This window comes from Primulina huaijiensis, chromosome 9 (assembly GCF_012295235.1).
Source record: "Primulina huaijiensis isolate GDHJ02 chromosome 9, ASM1229523v2, whole genome shotgun sequence".
Taxonomy (NCBI): Eukaryota; Viridiplantae; Streptophyta; class Magnoliopsida; order Lamiales; family Gesneriaceae; genus Primulina; species Primulina huaijiensis.
The window spans coordinates 1947618-1963851 of NC_133314.1; the positions used below are offsets into that span (position 1 = coordinate 1947618).

The following is a 16234-nucleotide window of genomic DNA, read 5'->3' on the forward strand; positions in this document are numbered from 1 at the left end:
GGTGATTAACAACATTTGGAGTGTACCTCTCATTCCACTATAAAATATTATGAACTAAAAATATTATGGTAAAAAATATATTACAAATAAGCCGGCACTCAACGAAAAATCTATTTATTTTGCTTTATCATCATCATCATCATCATCATCATCATGATGTAAACTAAACTAGTAATAATTCCTTGAAGTCTAAAAATAGCAAAATCTTGTAACAATTAAATAAAATATTAAGGTTTATAATGACAATTAACTTATGTAACAATTATTTTTCAAAATATGAAATTACAAACACTTGAATAGATTTTAATAAATCTTTTTCTCAAGACAAAACAAACCATAATCTAGTCTTCTAAAGAAACGTCTCACCAAAAAATAACGATTGCGAGTTCACACATTCATTGACAGACAATAACAAGATGATAAGAACACAAGGCATGTTTAAGATCCTAAAATATAATAATCTTTACTCATTTTCAGGAACACCTGATATTATGTGATTTAAACTTATCAAACTCTCCACATAAACCACAGCACTCAACTTAAAACTAATTCCGTAGAATTGTAATCCCACGAACTGGTTTCCTTCGAGTGCACAAACAGCCCATTGGCCGTTTTCGGATTCAACCAGCAACCACTCATCATTCAAAAACAAAAAAGGGCAAACAACCATGTAAGGGCCGATCACAAACTGCTTCGTCCATGACTCTTTCTCCCCGTATTGCTTCATCACCCAAATCTCTATCTCTGTCCGTCCGGATTCTTCGCTCCACTGTGGATATCGAACCATTGCCAAACTCTCATTTAACACCATCAGGCTGGGGATGTCTTCTGATTTGGGGAAATCTTCAGGAAACGCTAACAGCTGAAAAGCCTCCGTTCTTATGTCAAAGCAAAGAATGCATGGATGGTTTTCTGAACTATCTATCCATGCAAACCAGTGAAGAACCCCACTAAAGAAAATTTGAAAAGAACGTGCATAAACCATCTCAGGTAGTTTTGCATCAATACGCTTCCATGAATTGGAGGCTGAATTGTATAAATCAATCCTGCTGTAATGATCTTGTTTGCGTACAAAATCGTCCCAGTTATCTGAAGCGATTAGAGAAATCTGGATTACCTTGTAAGCGCCAGTGTTTGGGTCAAACCCAAATCCAAATTCAAAAGGAAAGACATCATAACCCTGTGGACAGGGAATGTTTAGAAGGGGAAGCGGCTTGAATTCTCGCAATGCCGGATTGCATAAGAAAATGATATCAACGAATGGGATGCAAACAAGCCCATTGCAAGGACCATACATTTGGACATCTGAATAAATGCGAGGACGGAAAACTAGATCAGGCAAAACTGGAATGGATAGATTGGGGGATACCAATAATTCGGGGAAATCTGGATGGTGAAAAGAGAGCATCGGTTCGGGTCCATTGTTCTGCATCAAATAGCGTTTCACAAGCAACACACTCTGTTTTCTCTCGCGGTTTTGGTATCTGTGGATGAATATAGGACTCCCAATCAAATCACGCCATGTTCTTGAAACGCACCTGAGTTTTACTATTGATTTCACCGGGAGACGTATCAAAATTTCGATGATTACATCCTCTGGCAGCTGTCGATTCACCATTCTCACGAAATCTCAAAGTGGATACTTTATAATTTTGTGCCCTAATAAGTAAAGAGTTGTCAAAGGATGTAAAACCAGATCAAGCAGACTGACAGTGTACATACCGCCGTAAAAATGTTAAATAAAATCAACATTTCATATACGCATTTCCATGAAAAATCCGAAATTCATGGTTAGATATGTTTATTTCAATTTCTAACCTGATTTTAGCAAAATATCCCTAAAAAATGTTTGTAGAATATGGAAGAAGCTGTTGTGAAAAAGTAAAAATTTACGGTAAAAAATAAAAATTTCAAACTCTCAAAATTATCACACTACACACTTTATAATATTTTTCTCTCAACTCAATTGTGATTTTCTTCACAAACGAGAGATCTATTTATAGAAAATTTTTACAAATAATCCAAAAATAAATTACATCATTACCTACATCATCACACACTAATTTTCAATATTCAACACCTAATTTTACCTAATTTTCAACATTCAATATTCACATTTTCAACACAAATATTTTTCACATTTTTAAATAATTTTTCAACAGCCATCTATTTTGGATTTTTCGATTTTGGAATTCTTTTTTGTTTCTCAACCCGCGGCCAACCCGAGTCAACCGCGTCCCGCCCTTCCTAGGCCCGAAACCTGCATACAGTGGTGGAGAATCTGGTGTTACTCGGACTAGAATTTTAAACTCTAACATTCTTTAATATTTTAAATTGATCTACCCGGACTAATATCAAATTTATTCAAAATTATACAAAAATTTACATATAAAATTTTTTTAAAAATTTTGGACCACCCGGGCTAAAGCCTGGGTACAAAAGGCTCTACCTCCGCCCCTGCCTGCATAGACCGGTCCGTTTAAGCCCATTTTCGAATGAGTTGCAAAATCTCAATCCAATCCACTTAAATTATGTGGCCGGACGAGCTCAACCCTAATCGAAAACTCTAAATCTATGCTATTAAATTGGTTATATTGTGGAATAAAGATCCAAAATTAAGACACGTGACCTACTAGTAAAATTTTCGGTTTAATTTCATTTGTTTGGGATAGTTTCCGGTTTAATCTCAAATTAAATTGCATTGAAGTCCTTTTTTTCTTTATTTTTAGTATATACATTTAACTTAACTTATAAGTCGCAAAATAAGTTTTTTTTTACCATAGCAAATATATTAATTATCAACCAAATCAAATATCTGTACAAAAAGCCCGAAAAAAGTTTCCAATTTACAAATTTATTTAATATCTTTTTATCTATCAAATTTTGATTAAGTTCATGAAAAATGATTGTAGAATTACTAAAAAGTACAGAAATTATGGGAAAAAAAACTAATCAAAAATAGAGTAAGTTTTAATTGCAATATTTTATGTTGAAATTTTTTTTACAAAAAATAAAATTGAATATATTATCATGTGTTATCATAATTACACGGACTCTGCATTTAAAGGTTAGGATGTTTAGAAAAACTTTTTAATGATACTAAATTGAGAAAAAAGTAAATAAAGTAAAAAAATATTCATATTATGGAATTTTATATGTATAATATGAAAAACTATTAAATTATAGCTTTAATTGGTTGTGGGACGAAATCATCTGCTACATTTGGTGCTTTAAACTGTATTAGACTTAGCTCAAACTAGCCACGTTTGCACAAATTATTAAAAATTAAACTCACTAAAAATCATGTATGAAAAAAAATACAATTAATCATTGATGAACATTCGATTGATCTATTTTTTTTAAAAAAAAATCGACAATAAATTGTATCTCAAGAACTTTAAATTATTAAAACAATATATCGATGTTGTTTTAATTATTAAAAAAAAAAGATGAATTAAAAAATTTTGTCAGTGATTTATTCTATTTTTTTCATGTATGGTGTTTAGTGTATTTATTTTTTAATTATATGTGCAAACGAGACTTGATTGAGCAAAGTGTAGTATGGGTTGGAGCACCAAATGTAGCAGATGATTTCGTCTCAGTTTTGAGTGTCACGTCCCGAGATCGGGTAGTCGACACCGACATTGTTCAACAATCACATGGTCGCCAAACAATAAGCCTCATTTATAAACTAAACCATTTTATTTCATAAATATCATAGAATATAATTGTCTTTACAACATAAACTCTGAAAACGATAAAAATCTGCGAAAGCGTTTACAACTTGAATTAAAAACTGAATTCACCAGCCCCAAAACTGATCTTGCTCTTCTTCCTTGATTTCCTAATCTAACTTATTTGGATAGTGTAGAGTAAGGGATAAGTGATATGGTCGTCACTCAGTAACCGAAGACCGTTCGAGCATATACATAACAAATACACATGATTTTCGAACATGACATAACATGCATAAAATATTTTGTACAAACAAACCATCAGCCTGAACATTAGCATATCTTGACCTAGGCACTGAGATTCCTCTACTTTTCATAATTTACTGATATCGGTCCCTAATTTTTAATCATATAATCATGCCATATAAGGGCCATAAACATATCATGTTTGATATTCTCATTCATATCCAATTAAATCTTCACACAAACTAAATTCGCCAAATTCAACTCGTTTAATTTAACTATCTCAACGATAGCAAAGAATCAAATACTTGTGTGATCTTCGTTAGTTCAAGGATACAGCTAGCCACGGGTTCACAACTTTGTGTGATTTAGAAAAAAACATTTGTTTTTATTCGGGCTTATCGTAATTAGCCTCATTTTTTTCATCAACCCCTTAATCAAGAACGTCGGAACTTAAGTCTGATTGCATCATCGGATCATGATAGGAGCATATAATAGTATCGCCTCATTATCTCCTAGGTATCACTGAAATTGCCTAAAATAACAAGTAAGATATGATTAGCGTAATGTACGGTCCCTTTAACTCATATATCTCAATTAAATCTGCAATCATTGGTACATCTAGAGTTGCAAATGAATTCGAGAATGATATGATGTATCTTTGAGAAATAATAGTGCATGATATGTGTAATTAAGAAAACACATTTTCATAATGCACGTGTCTTACTCTGGCCAGATATTCATTGCACTATTAACTCATCAGATCACATAGGATATTCATAGATGTCTTAGAAGTCTAAAGTTGACATAATCCACAGATGTCTTAGAAGCATAAAGTTGATGGAATACCCTGGTATCTAGTCATTGTCCCTTATGCAATTGCGGGGAGGATACCACGGGCCATGCACTCTTTACTTGCACATTCAGGAAAGGTAGATGGAAGCAAACAGAGTATTATCACCTCATTAACTGAATTCAGAATCAGGAGTCATGGGATTTTTGCCACTAGCTGATGAATGAGCTACATAGAAGCGAGTTTGAGAAGATGTCCATGTGTGCTTCGGAGATTTGGAAGGAAAGAACCATCCTTACCCACACCACCGAACGCCAAGCGCAGAGCTCAGATATTGGATGGTGTCCACTACAACAAAAACGCAAAACGAGAATGGATATTATCAGTTGTCATTGCCGCCAGAAAACTGTTGTAACTGACAGTGTTGTTGAAAGTACGTTCAACGACAACGGATTTAAACTGATGTCGTAGCTCTAATTAGCGACGGTTTTTGATATATCATTGCTAAAATTAGCGACAGTTTAAAGTTTTTGAAAAAGTAGCGACTGTTTTTTATAAAGTTGTCGCTAATTAGCAACATTTTAGAGAAAAACCGTCGTTAATTAGCGACAATTTTAGATATAATCTGTCGCTAATATTTTTAGTAAAATAAAAAAAATTTACTTTTATAATTTAATAAATCGACAAAAATGCCTTACAATTTGACTAAGTTAACAATATTTATGATCTTAACTAACACTTAAAAATTTACCAAGAATTTAAGCAAAAAAACTCACCTAAATTGAAACTAAAATCGTCTAAGAGAGAAAAATTTTAAGTGTTGTGAAGAGGTGTGGATGAAAATGGACCGAAAATACGGATATTTATAGACACTTTGAAACGGTTTTATCTAAAACCGTCACTTAAGTAAAAACCTTCGCTAACTGTTGTCTTTTAGCGTTTTTTAAGCAAAGACAACATTTTTCTAAAAACAGTTGTCTTTTAGCGTTTTTTTGGGACCGTTTATTTTGGGGGTCATATAAACCGTTGTCTATTAGCGTGTTTTTTTGGACAAACGACAATGGTTTTAGAAAATCGTTGTGGATTAGCGTGTTTTTTGGACAAACAACAACGGTTTGGTTAAATTGTTGCTCTATTTAACGACGATTTTACTTAAAATGTCGTTATATTTAGCGACGATTTTATTAAAATCGTCGCAATTTTTTAAATAGTGTTGTAAAAAACCGTCGCTAATTACAACACTATTTAAAAAATTGCGACGGTTTTAAAGAATGTCTATCATTGATGATTCAGATGTCGATGATGGTATCATGCATGTTGTTTTTCATGGATACATTAAAGGCTAGAAAAAGATCACAAACTGGAATGAACTTGTTGATTATATGTGTTATAATTATCAATATCCTATGATTAAAGGCCTAAGGTTGCATATTGTAATAATGAACTTGTTGATTATAGGTGTGATAATTATCCATATACAGATAAGGTTGCAGCTATTTGTGTTAGGATCAGTTTGGGGGGAATCGGTTGAGCTACAATAGCTTGGTTCTTGAAATATTGAACACTGATGAATTAAATCGAGTTTGGTTTAAACCAGGCGAAAAATACTCGAAATAATCCTTCGTAGAAACCGATTAAGTATTTTGTAAAGCAATTTAAAATATATGCAAGTTGAAAGAGTGAAAAACATTTTGGTTGAAGCATTTTATCAAACTTTTGGTAAATAATATTTTGATATTTGAAGAACACATAAATACTTCAACATTGCATCTTTAAAACAATAAGATGATAAGTAAATGCAATAATTAAATAGACACAAATTTGTTTCTGAATGTTCGAAGACATCAAATGCTCCTACGTCACCCCTTCTTCTCCTTGGGAAGGATATCACTAGAAGACTTTGATTCATACAACTCCTTGTACAAATCCGATCCTGAAGAGAAGCACCCAACTAGAACTTCTAGCACTCAAGATTGCTGGCAGCATCTCACAATCAGTGTATTGTTTAATGTTTCTTATGCAAAGACTACAAACATATTGTTTTACGTCTTTGTGTTAAGACATCACTCAGCTGATCTATTACAGCTTAACTCTCATATAAGTGTGAGTGATTGTGTATGAGGAATTTATCATTTACAGTGTACATCTCAAATGTATTCTCACAAAAGGACTTGTGCTCTCAACTAGCTGGTTTCTTCATGCTAACTGCCCATGCTTTGAATCTCCTACCAAAGCTATTTTTAACCTCTTGAAAAAGCCCTCGATTGATCTCCAAGATCTTATATTTATAGGCCTCGAAACTGATATAGTTGTTGGACTCAAATATATGACCGTTAAAGATCTTTTGTACTGTTTCTGAACTTATGTCATTTGGCCCGTGAACTGATGATGTGGATAAGTTCGAACTGGTCAGTGTCGAAATGGTGCTCTTAACTGGTCAGATGATCAACTGGTTCAGTTCTGGTCTGCTCAACTGGTCTTTGACTGGACTGGTGAAATCAGTTGGCTCGTCAGTTGAACTGATTTCACTGTTTCAGCTGGACTCTTCATCAGTTGAACTCTTCATCAGCTGGCCGGACTTCTGAAGGTCTTCTCCTGAACCATCTATCAGCTGAACAATCAGTTGAACTGGTCTTTGCATATCAGTAGAACTGGTTCAGTTTTGCAAGTTGTTGACACTTTCAGTTTGCGTCTTGAATTCTTTAGTTTTTCTTGGATTAGTTCCAGTTTGGATCAGTTTCGATTCAGTTTAGCTCAGATCACTTTTAATTCTGATCAATTTTAGCTTTGCGCACTTACGCCTGATCAGTTTCAGTTCTGCGCGCTCACGTAAATTGTCAGAAACATAATAACAAGTTTTGTTAACATCAAAATCAAGATTGAGAACATGAAATGTTCCAACAATTTGGCTAGAGGGTACTGATATTGTTAATATTTCTTATGAACGAGATATCATTATGCATGGAGATGGGTTGATGCATCAAATAAAGAGCATTATTTGGATTCTATGATCAGTTGCACTATCCGTTGTTTTACCCCTACGACGATAGTTGTTGGCATGAACATATCCCTAAAAATTGCAGAGATCTTGCCTATGGTGATGTTGTCATTGACGTGATACAAATGTTTCTTCTTTTTCCCGTGTTGTTGCTGGTGAAATTCTTTGGTTTTGCTTTTCTTCAGAGATGTTGCTTTACATTTTTGTCCTTTCTATTCGTTGTAGAATATCTTTAATATAATTTGTCTGTAACGTACCGTACTTTTACTATTCAAAAGTTGCGGAAAAATTAAAAATTTTCTTAAATAAACATGAACATTTGAATGTAAATAAAAGAATAAACTGTACGTCTCACAAGTCGTTGCAACCAAATGATTTGAAATTTGAAGTTTGACAAAAGTATAAAATGTTTTCATAAAACTTAAAACATGACGGTCCTCGGGTTTAGCCTCCCGCTCAGTCCAAGCTTGCTTCTCGGTCACCACCTTCGGTCTCCTCATAAACATCCTCACATGCATCGATCAAGCCTAGTGAGTCTAAAGACTCAACAAGTATAAACTGGAAGTAACAAGTACTACATAATAAAATCACATGCAATTTTAAAATAGAACATACATACTTAAAACTTGAACTTGCATATTAAAAACTTGAACATACGTACATACATACTTAGACGTGCCATCAACATAAACTTTTCTTAAACATGCTTGCATACTTGAACATACTTAACTTCATCATTTTGCGTAGAGGCATGTTTCAAAGCAAGTGACCCATAACATAATCGCCTGATCAGACTAAACCACAGTACTGGGATGATAGGGACGTATCCACTGCCACATACATGATATCCCCGTTCATGCTTTAAAGGGCAGATTGGTCCCCGTTCATGATTTAACGCTTTTCAATCTTGATCTAAACCCGTTCATAATTTAACAAGGTGGGTTCGTCCCCGTTTATGATTAACGCTTTCCAACCCCATACATAAATTGGTCACAAGACATTTAGCATACCTCAAAAACTGGAAAATATTTTCTTTGCACGTCGAACATACTTACTTGGCGTTGAGGGATTCGTTGGACTTCGATTGGGGACGCTGCTGCACATGCTAACGTAATTACTTGCACTTACATTCCATAGCTTAGACGTAGGTACTCGTGCTCACCACCGAAGTAATTAAATATCTTATGACATTCTAGATCTCTCGCGACTTGACCTCATTAAATAATCGTACTAACCCATGACAACGAACCCCGAACAATCTCTAAAATGATATGTGAACATTTTCCAAAAATAAAAGACATGCACTTACTATTAAAACTTGAAAAGAAGAAAGAACAAAATATTTGGATAGAAGGGGTGGCGCCCGGGAGGTAAAACTTTACCGCTCGAGCGCCAGGGTCCGCGCTCGGGCGGTAGCAAATTTCCGCTCGAGCGCCGAGGTTACTAGGAAGAACACTCGGACAGAAAGAATGGCGCTTGGGCGGCAAAAAGTTACTGCTCGGGCGCCGAACAAACTGGACTCCGCGACTCATAAACTTATACTCTCCAATTTCGATTACACATACAGTGATCAACGCCTCGAGACTCATCCTAGGACACTATGATCCATACTCGACTCCATAAAAATGTTCCAAACGTCAACGAACTCCAAACGAGCAACAAATCCGTAAACTAAAATTTTGACACCAAAATACTTCCTACGGCTCCTAATGCAACCAAGTGCCTACCGACACAAAGCTAAGCACCAAAATTTGTCCCCTTGTCATACTCTCAATACCCAATGCAGCAGCGATCCACCAACGGTTCCCAACGAAGCCTGCAACTCAAAAACTTCAAGAACGCATCAATATCATAATTTTCAGGAAAAAAAAATAGTTTGAGCAGTCTCACAAAAAACGCCATAACTCACTCAATTTTTATCCAAATATTTTGAATTTACTTTCAAATCGAAGGTATCAAAAAGTTTTACAATTTTCATGTTGAAAGGTTTCTCAGAATCACGACCGAAAAATTGAAGTATTTGAAAAGACGGTAAAAACGTGATTTTTGATCCAAAAACGGTTTCAAAAGTGATCTAAACATAATTGCTCAGACTTCTACACATCACACTTGTATTATTACGCATAAATAACAACACAACACATAATATGACGAGATCGACGCATGAAAAATAGAATATACATGCCTTTTTATGATAAAATACCGAAACGACGATACCGACGCGGGGAAGGAAGCGAGGTTGATCCGGGACGAATGTGGCTCGGTTTTTTTTTTTTTTTTTGAAACAAAATCACCAAAACTGTTGAAATCTTTGAAGGGAGGGGCGGCTACTGAGTTTTCTCAAGAACCCTAGGTTATAACTCTTAAAAAAAAATAAAACTAGAATGAATTGTGATTGTGTGTGTGTGTTACGGCTTTGTGTGTGTGAAAAAGGTGTAAGTGTGTGTGTGTGTGTGTGACTAACGTGAGTTAGTGGTGAAATTAGGGAAAAATAAATTGCTTAATCATGAATTAACCACTAATTTAAAGTTAATCAAACACTAACTCACTCAATTTCCTTAATTGAAATAAAATACACACTAATTTTATAGCATTCTCCTTTAATAAAATAAAATCCACAAAAATGCTAATTTTAAAAGTTTTAAACTCTTGAATCCACTAAATAAATAAGTTAGGATTTAAAATGCTAAACTTAATAGTTATTTAAAAATACATCAACCTCAACTTAAAATAAAACACCACATTTTAGATTACCAAAGTCGTCACCGGTCTTTTCCTCGATCCACCTTCGAATAATCGTCTGAAACATGAAACTCGAAAAATATTTTAACGTGCATCACCTAAACATGAATAATTTAAAATAATGTATTTTCATAAACCATGCACTGCTAAAATCAATATAAAATTAATTAAATAATTTAATAATTAAATAAATGCATGGATTATACGTGTACTGAATTTGGACACTACATTGTCACTCTATTAATTTTTTATGTGGTGTTGATTTTTTTCCCCAACTTTGAATTGCAGTCGCCTATGGGAAAAATGATAGGATGATATATATCATGTGTTACGCTCCATCTTAATAAGTCATCTTCGCTGTATCAAAAAATATTATTTCTTTTTCCTGTGAAGGAATTTGCACCTATTACACAAAGTAATATTGATCCGTTGAATTGATCTGAAAAAAGATGACTACAAGTCCCTGTTCAAATTCGACGTAGTCCAAAAACCAGCTGAACAATTGAGGAAAAAAACAACAAAAGAAAAGAGTAGTGAACAAGGGGATAATTATATATTATTATATAATAGAAAAGAGAGAAGACGTACGCGATCCAGCATATATTCTTACCAACGAAGATAAAGAAAAAGAAAGATAATAGATACAAAAGACAACGAACTATTGGGACAAAGAGAGCAAAAAGAAACACTGCATCAAAGGAGACATTGTATTTTGAAGCAATCAAGATCAAACAAGAGAGAGAATAGAAATTAGAAACCTTGCCACGAGAATAATTAATGAGATATATATCTGCTTAATATGCTCTTTATGTTCCTCGATACTTTGTGACGTTTATTTTGCTATTCTTGAAATTTTGACTTTACCACATATATTATCTAAATATGCTTGGACACAACAAGATTACTCGTTTAAGGTTTACATGTGCAACGCACGTGCCACTTTCTAATATATATATATATATATATATATATTTCCTTCAATTTTATGTCTTGAAATGTGCTATCTGAATGTTTTCAACAGCAAGCTTCTTGAAATTACCGAGGTTTCTTGTGGTAAGAAATTTGCCCCAGTTGTATCCTTTGTATTTGGGCTGATTTTGGTCGTGTATAAGCTCCTGGAGAGGCTCGACCCAAGTATAATGCGCAGGGTTAAAAAAGAAGGGAATTGAGAACCTTGCCTTCTCAGAATTCACCATTGCTCTATGTTCTACGCTCTCATACTTCTCATTGCTCCAAACCTGTAAAAATATTCGCCACGGAGAGTTCGTCAACAAGAAATATAGAGCAAGAAAATTTGAATTTCTTTTGTTATCTAGATTCATGTTGCATCGATTTCACCTGGATTATGTCGCCCACATTGATGATATAGGCGTTCTGAATAGGGTTAACAAAAATCCATTCTCCATCGGATTTTCGCTTCACTTCGAGCCCGCCAACATCGTCTTGAGCAAGAACAGTCAAGACACCAGCATCTTTGTGTCGTCCTACGCCAAGAGTCAGGTGTGGAACCGGGCAGGGTGGATAGTAGTTGAGTCTTATCCGGCTGGTCTGGTCCTCGAAAAATCCATGTAGCCGATCTCTTTTCAAGCCTAAACTCAAGGCTATGAGTTCCAGCAACTTGAAAGCTAGTTTTTCCATTTCTTTTGCATGTTCTTCACATGCCTCCCTGGAAAATATATAAATATTCTGTCTATAATATATACCAATAAGTTCTTGCAAAACTATATATCATGTTATGATAATACATGGAAACCACCTAGCCGTGACTGTTTTTTAAGCTGATTTGTAAAATTATATAATATGTGTTATAGGTAATCCAATTTTTTTTTTATTTTTTTTATTTTCACTCGTCATATGATGTAATATAAATGTTTTTGTTCTATCCTTTGTGAAGTATCAAGCTATATATTTAAACTTGTCATGAATGAGTTAAAAAAACTTAAAATAAATTGTTTTGGTGAGCTAATTGATATATAAAGGCTAACTTTGATATAATTTTTCCAAGGTATATATGGCCAAAAAAACTCGTCGTCATTATTAATATTATTATATGATGATGATGTTTTTCGTAATATTTGCCTATGTTAATTTGAACGTGTGTCACATAAAAAGTTAAAATTTAATTTATGAAGACCAAATTCAACTGAATATAGTACTTATAAATCTAAAATATATCAACTTACAGGACTATAACAACTATTCAAAAGACAAAAAAATTTCGTGCATCGGTTAGTTACCTTGAAAAAAATCTAACTCTTTATCTTTCTCTTTTGAGATTTGGTATTTCTCAAATTACAGATCCAATGCATTATCGATCGAAACATGTGAGGATCATGCTTGACCCCATATAAAAACATTTTTAATGCAATAGGGGTCATTTGATTTATGACGAGAGTAATACCATCAAGACAAAAACTTATGTGAGACGGTCATGGAAAAAGTATTATTTTTTATGCTAAGAGTATTACTTTTTATTGTGAATATCGGTAAGGTTGACCCGTCTCACAGATAAAAATTCATGAGACCCTCGCACAAGAGATTTAATCTACCATCAGAGGTTCAACTAAACAAAGATAGAAAGGTGGAGCCTATTATATATTTGCAGACAAATTCAATGTGTTTTCAAGTTTTAGCTGAATAAATTTACTTGATATCTTTTTTCTTCACATATAATATTTACTTTTGTTAATGTTAACATAGCCACTAACCTCAACTCCGGAGGATCTTTAGGCCACTGATTGATCAACTCTATGAGCCTCCTGTCATCAGGTTCATGAGAAACCGGAAGAGTCGTCGGAGTCTGCACCGTGAAATCCATTACTTCTTTCCAATCTCTTACATTCTTGGTGTGCTCGGTATCGTAGTATCCATAAGGGTTCACCTCATCTCTGCTCACTTTTCTCTTCTCCTCCCTCGGCAGGGCGAAAAACTTCCTCGACGCTGACTCAATCTTTTCGCGGCATTTCAAAGGCACCCCATGGTTGATCACTTGGAAAAAACCCCACTTCTCACATGCATCGCCTATTTCTGATGCCAAACTGGCTAAATCATTGGCGTCGGACGAAGATTTTAGCGGAGAGAGATCGATCAGTGGGATGTTTTCGGGCTCGATGGTGCGTGGTTTAGGCCTGTGTTCCAGGGATTGGATGAAATCAGGATCAACTTCTCCCATGGATCAAAGTCCTGGAAATGGCTTGTGTATATCAAGATTTTGTTGTTTCAATGTTGCTGATTTAGTGTATATATAATGCAACTTTTTGTTTTTTCTAACCAAAAGTTTTTGATTTCCCACATCCACGTTATTCCATACGCAACTTTTTTGGTTCCGCCATCGTGTTTCTCACCTCAAGTATTAAATAAAAATTTAAAATTTATATATAATAACTTATCGAAAATTACAAAAATAATTATGTCACGAGTGACATAAATTAATTTTGTAAGTAATTTATAATCAAATTCTTAATCATCCGAGTTGTCTTTTTATATGTTCAATGGTAAAGTATCTTTTCTTACTATCGGACATGTATGCTATGACAAAAAAATGCCATTGCACGATAATTAACTAGATTTATTTGTTCATTTGCAAAAACTTGTGTGAGACGGTCTACGGGTCGTATTTTATGAGACGGATCTCTTATTTGGGTCATCCATGAAAAAGTATTGCTTTTTATGTTAAGAGTATTAATTTTTATTGTGAATATCGGTATGGTTGACCCGTCTCACAGAAAAAGATTCTTGAGACCATTTCACAAGAGACCTACTCTTGTTCATTGTGTCATTTGCTACCATTTTAATATTAACTCAAAATAAAATTGAGACATGCATGGAAGAAGAATATTCTTATCTATTTTCTATTAAACCAAATTTTTGACAGCTTATAAGCTTTGCCTAGGACGCTCTAGTATGATAACATCAGATTAGTAGATTACTTCGATTTAATTAAAATTTGTTCTAAAGTGGTTGAACATTTTATAAATAAAACAGATCTTGAACTGTCGAACTCGAAAATGTTCAAATCTTTTTTAAGCCGAACTCGAGTTATAAGATAAATATGCATTACATAAATATGTTTTGAACATTAAAATATCGTAATACTTTTTGTTTCAGAAACATCAAAAGAGAAGATGAGTATATCTCTAAGACGGTCTCACATATATTTATTCGTGAGACTATAATAAAAAAAATAATATTTTTTTCATGAGTGATCCAAATAAAATATCCGTCTCACAAACTTGATCCATGACATGTCAAAACTAGTATTTTCAACATTCTTAATCAGGTTTAAAGATTTCTCCACAAACTTCAGCAAAAACAGAACCCAAAAATAAGATTTAGTTACAAGACAAAAAAAGAAGCTCACTTTTTTTACAATCATACTCAAAAAAATGATCAAAATCCCCCAATTTCAAAGCTCAATAAATCAAGAAAGAAAGCATCTACATAAGTGCACATTTGATGAAGAAACCAAATGAAACTTGAGTTAAATCCAAATCATTGGCGAAATCGAAATGGTAAACCCAAAATTAATAAACATTAAGAGGGCACTTGCTATTATTTTTTCGTTGATTATTGCTTACAATTGTCCGCAGAAAGACCCACTCAGTTGGTCGCTTTTTTCATTACAATTGGGTCTTGAGCTTCTATAAAAGATGGTGGGTATATAGTGATGGTTGAAGGTTTTTATATAGAATAAAAGTCATTTTTGCAAATTTATGCTGACATAGGTATTGAACGTAAAGATGAATTTGGATATTGGTATCTTATGACAATTAATTTAATATTTTAAGAAAGGAAAAAAAATCATGTATTTGGTGATATGTTAGTGATGAGTAGGTCTCTTGTGAGACGGTCTCATGAATATTTATCCGTGAGACGGGTCAACCATACCGATATTCACAATAAAAAGTAATATTTTTTCATGGATGACCCAAATAAGATATTCGTCTCACAAAATACAACTCGTGAGACCGTCTCACACAAGTTTTTGCCGTTAGTGGCAGTGGCGTGCAATATTACAAAGAAGTAATTGAAAATTGAATAGTCTGAAAAGTAAGACTCCGCTAAGGAAAGAAACTCCACAAGGATTCCACCTACTTTGGACATTATTTGTATTCGAAGGAGACAATACCTTATAACTTAAAAAAAAAACTTTTATAAGATGGTTTTCCGTGTCAATTTCGTGAGATATCTTTTAATTGACCTGAACCATGAAAAATATTATTTTTTTTTAGATATGAGTCGTGTCGACTCATCTCCCAGATATAGATCCATGAGACTGTCTCACAATAAATATATTCATAATTTTATTAATTCGTAAAATTTGAGGATCACATTTAATTTTGGTTGATTTATATTTGAGTGTCAATTTTTTCAAAATTTCATGATAATTGATTTGTTTGTTTGATTACTAGATTGCTCAACTAGTTTTTATTTGTATAATCTACTTCTGAATTAGATATCAATAATTGTTTGACCCGTTTACTTTGTAAAACAACTGCAATTAATAATTTTTTGCTTTTGAATTTGTTAATTTATTTGGAAAAATAATTGACTAGACTAAATGCAATATCTTGTGTTTATATTATTTAGCTTCATCATTCTTACTAGCTAGTTTTTAATGTTACCATTGAATTAGATATTTATCGTCAAGATAGGAATTGAATTTCCAATTGTGAATATTTGAATATAAATTGATAGTTTTTGCTTCGATGATCAAGTCAATAAATTTCAACAACGAAATCGATCGAAACCAATGTTAATCTTTTTTTAAAATTTATTTAATTA

At 33.6% G+C, this 16234-nt stretch overlaps 2 protein-coding genes across 2 annotated transcripts; both read right to left on the reverse strand.

The window, feature by feature from the left end:
* Nucleotides 1-328: 328 nt before the first annotated feature.
* On the reverse strand, nt 329-1689 carry LOC140984824 (F-box/kelch-repeat protein At3g06240-like). The gene has a single exon (XM_073452471.1). The coding sequence runs from the start codon at nt 1616-1618 to the stop codon at nt 464-466; it is 1155 nt and encodes a 384-aa protein (XP_073308572.1). The 5' UTR covers nt 1619-1689; the 3' UTR covers nt 329-463.
* A 9550-nt stretch (nt 1690-11239) lies between these two features.
* LOC140984940 (protein LATERAL BRANCHING OXIDOREDUCTASE 1-like) lies at nt 11240-13703 on the reverse strand. Its single transcript, XM_073452642.1, has 3 exons — nt 13159-13703; nt 11789-12116; nt 11240-11688 (listed from the first exon to the last, which is right to left on the reverse strand). Exons 1-3 carry the CDS (start codon nt 13620-13622, stop codon nt 11434-11436), a joined length of 1047 nt encoding a protein of 348 aa, XP_073308743.1. The 5' UTR covers nt 13623-13703; the 3' UTR covers nt 11240-11433.
* Nucleotides 13704-16234: the final 2531 nt, after the last annotated feature.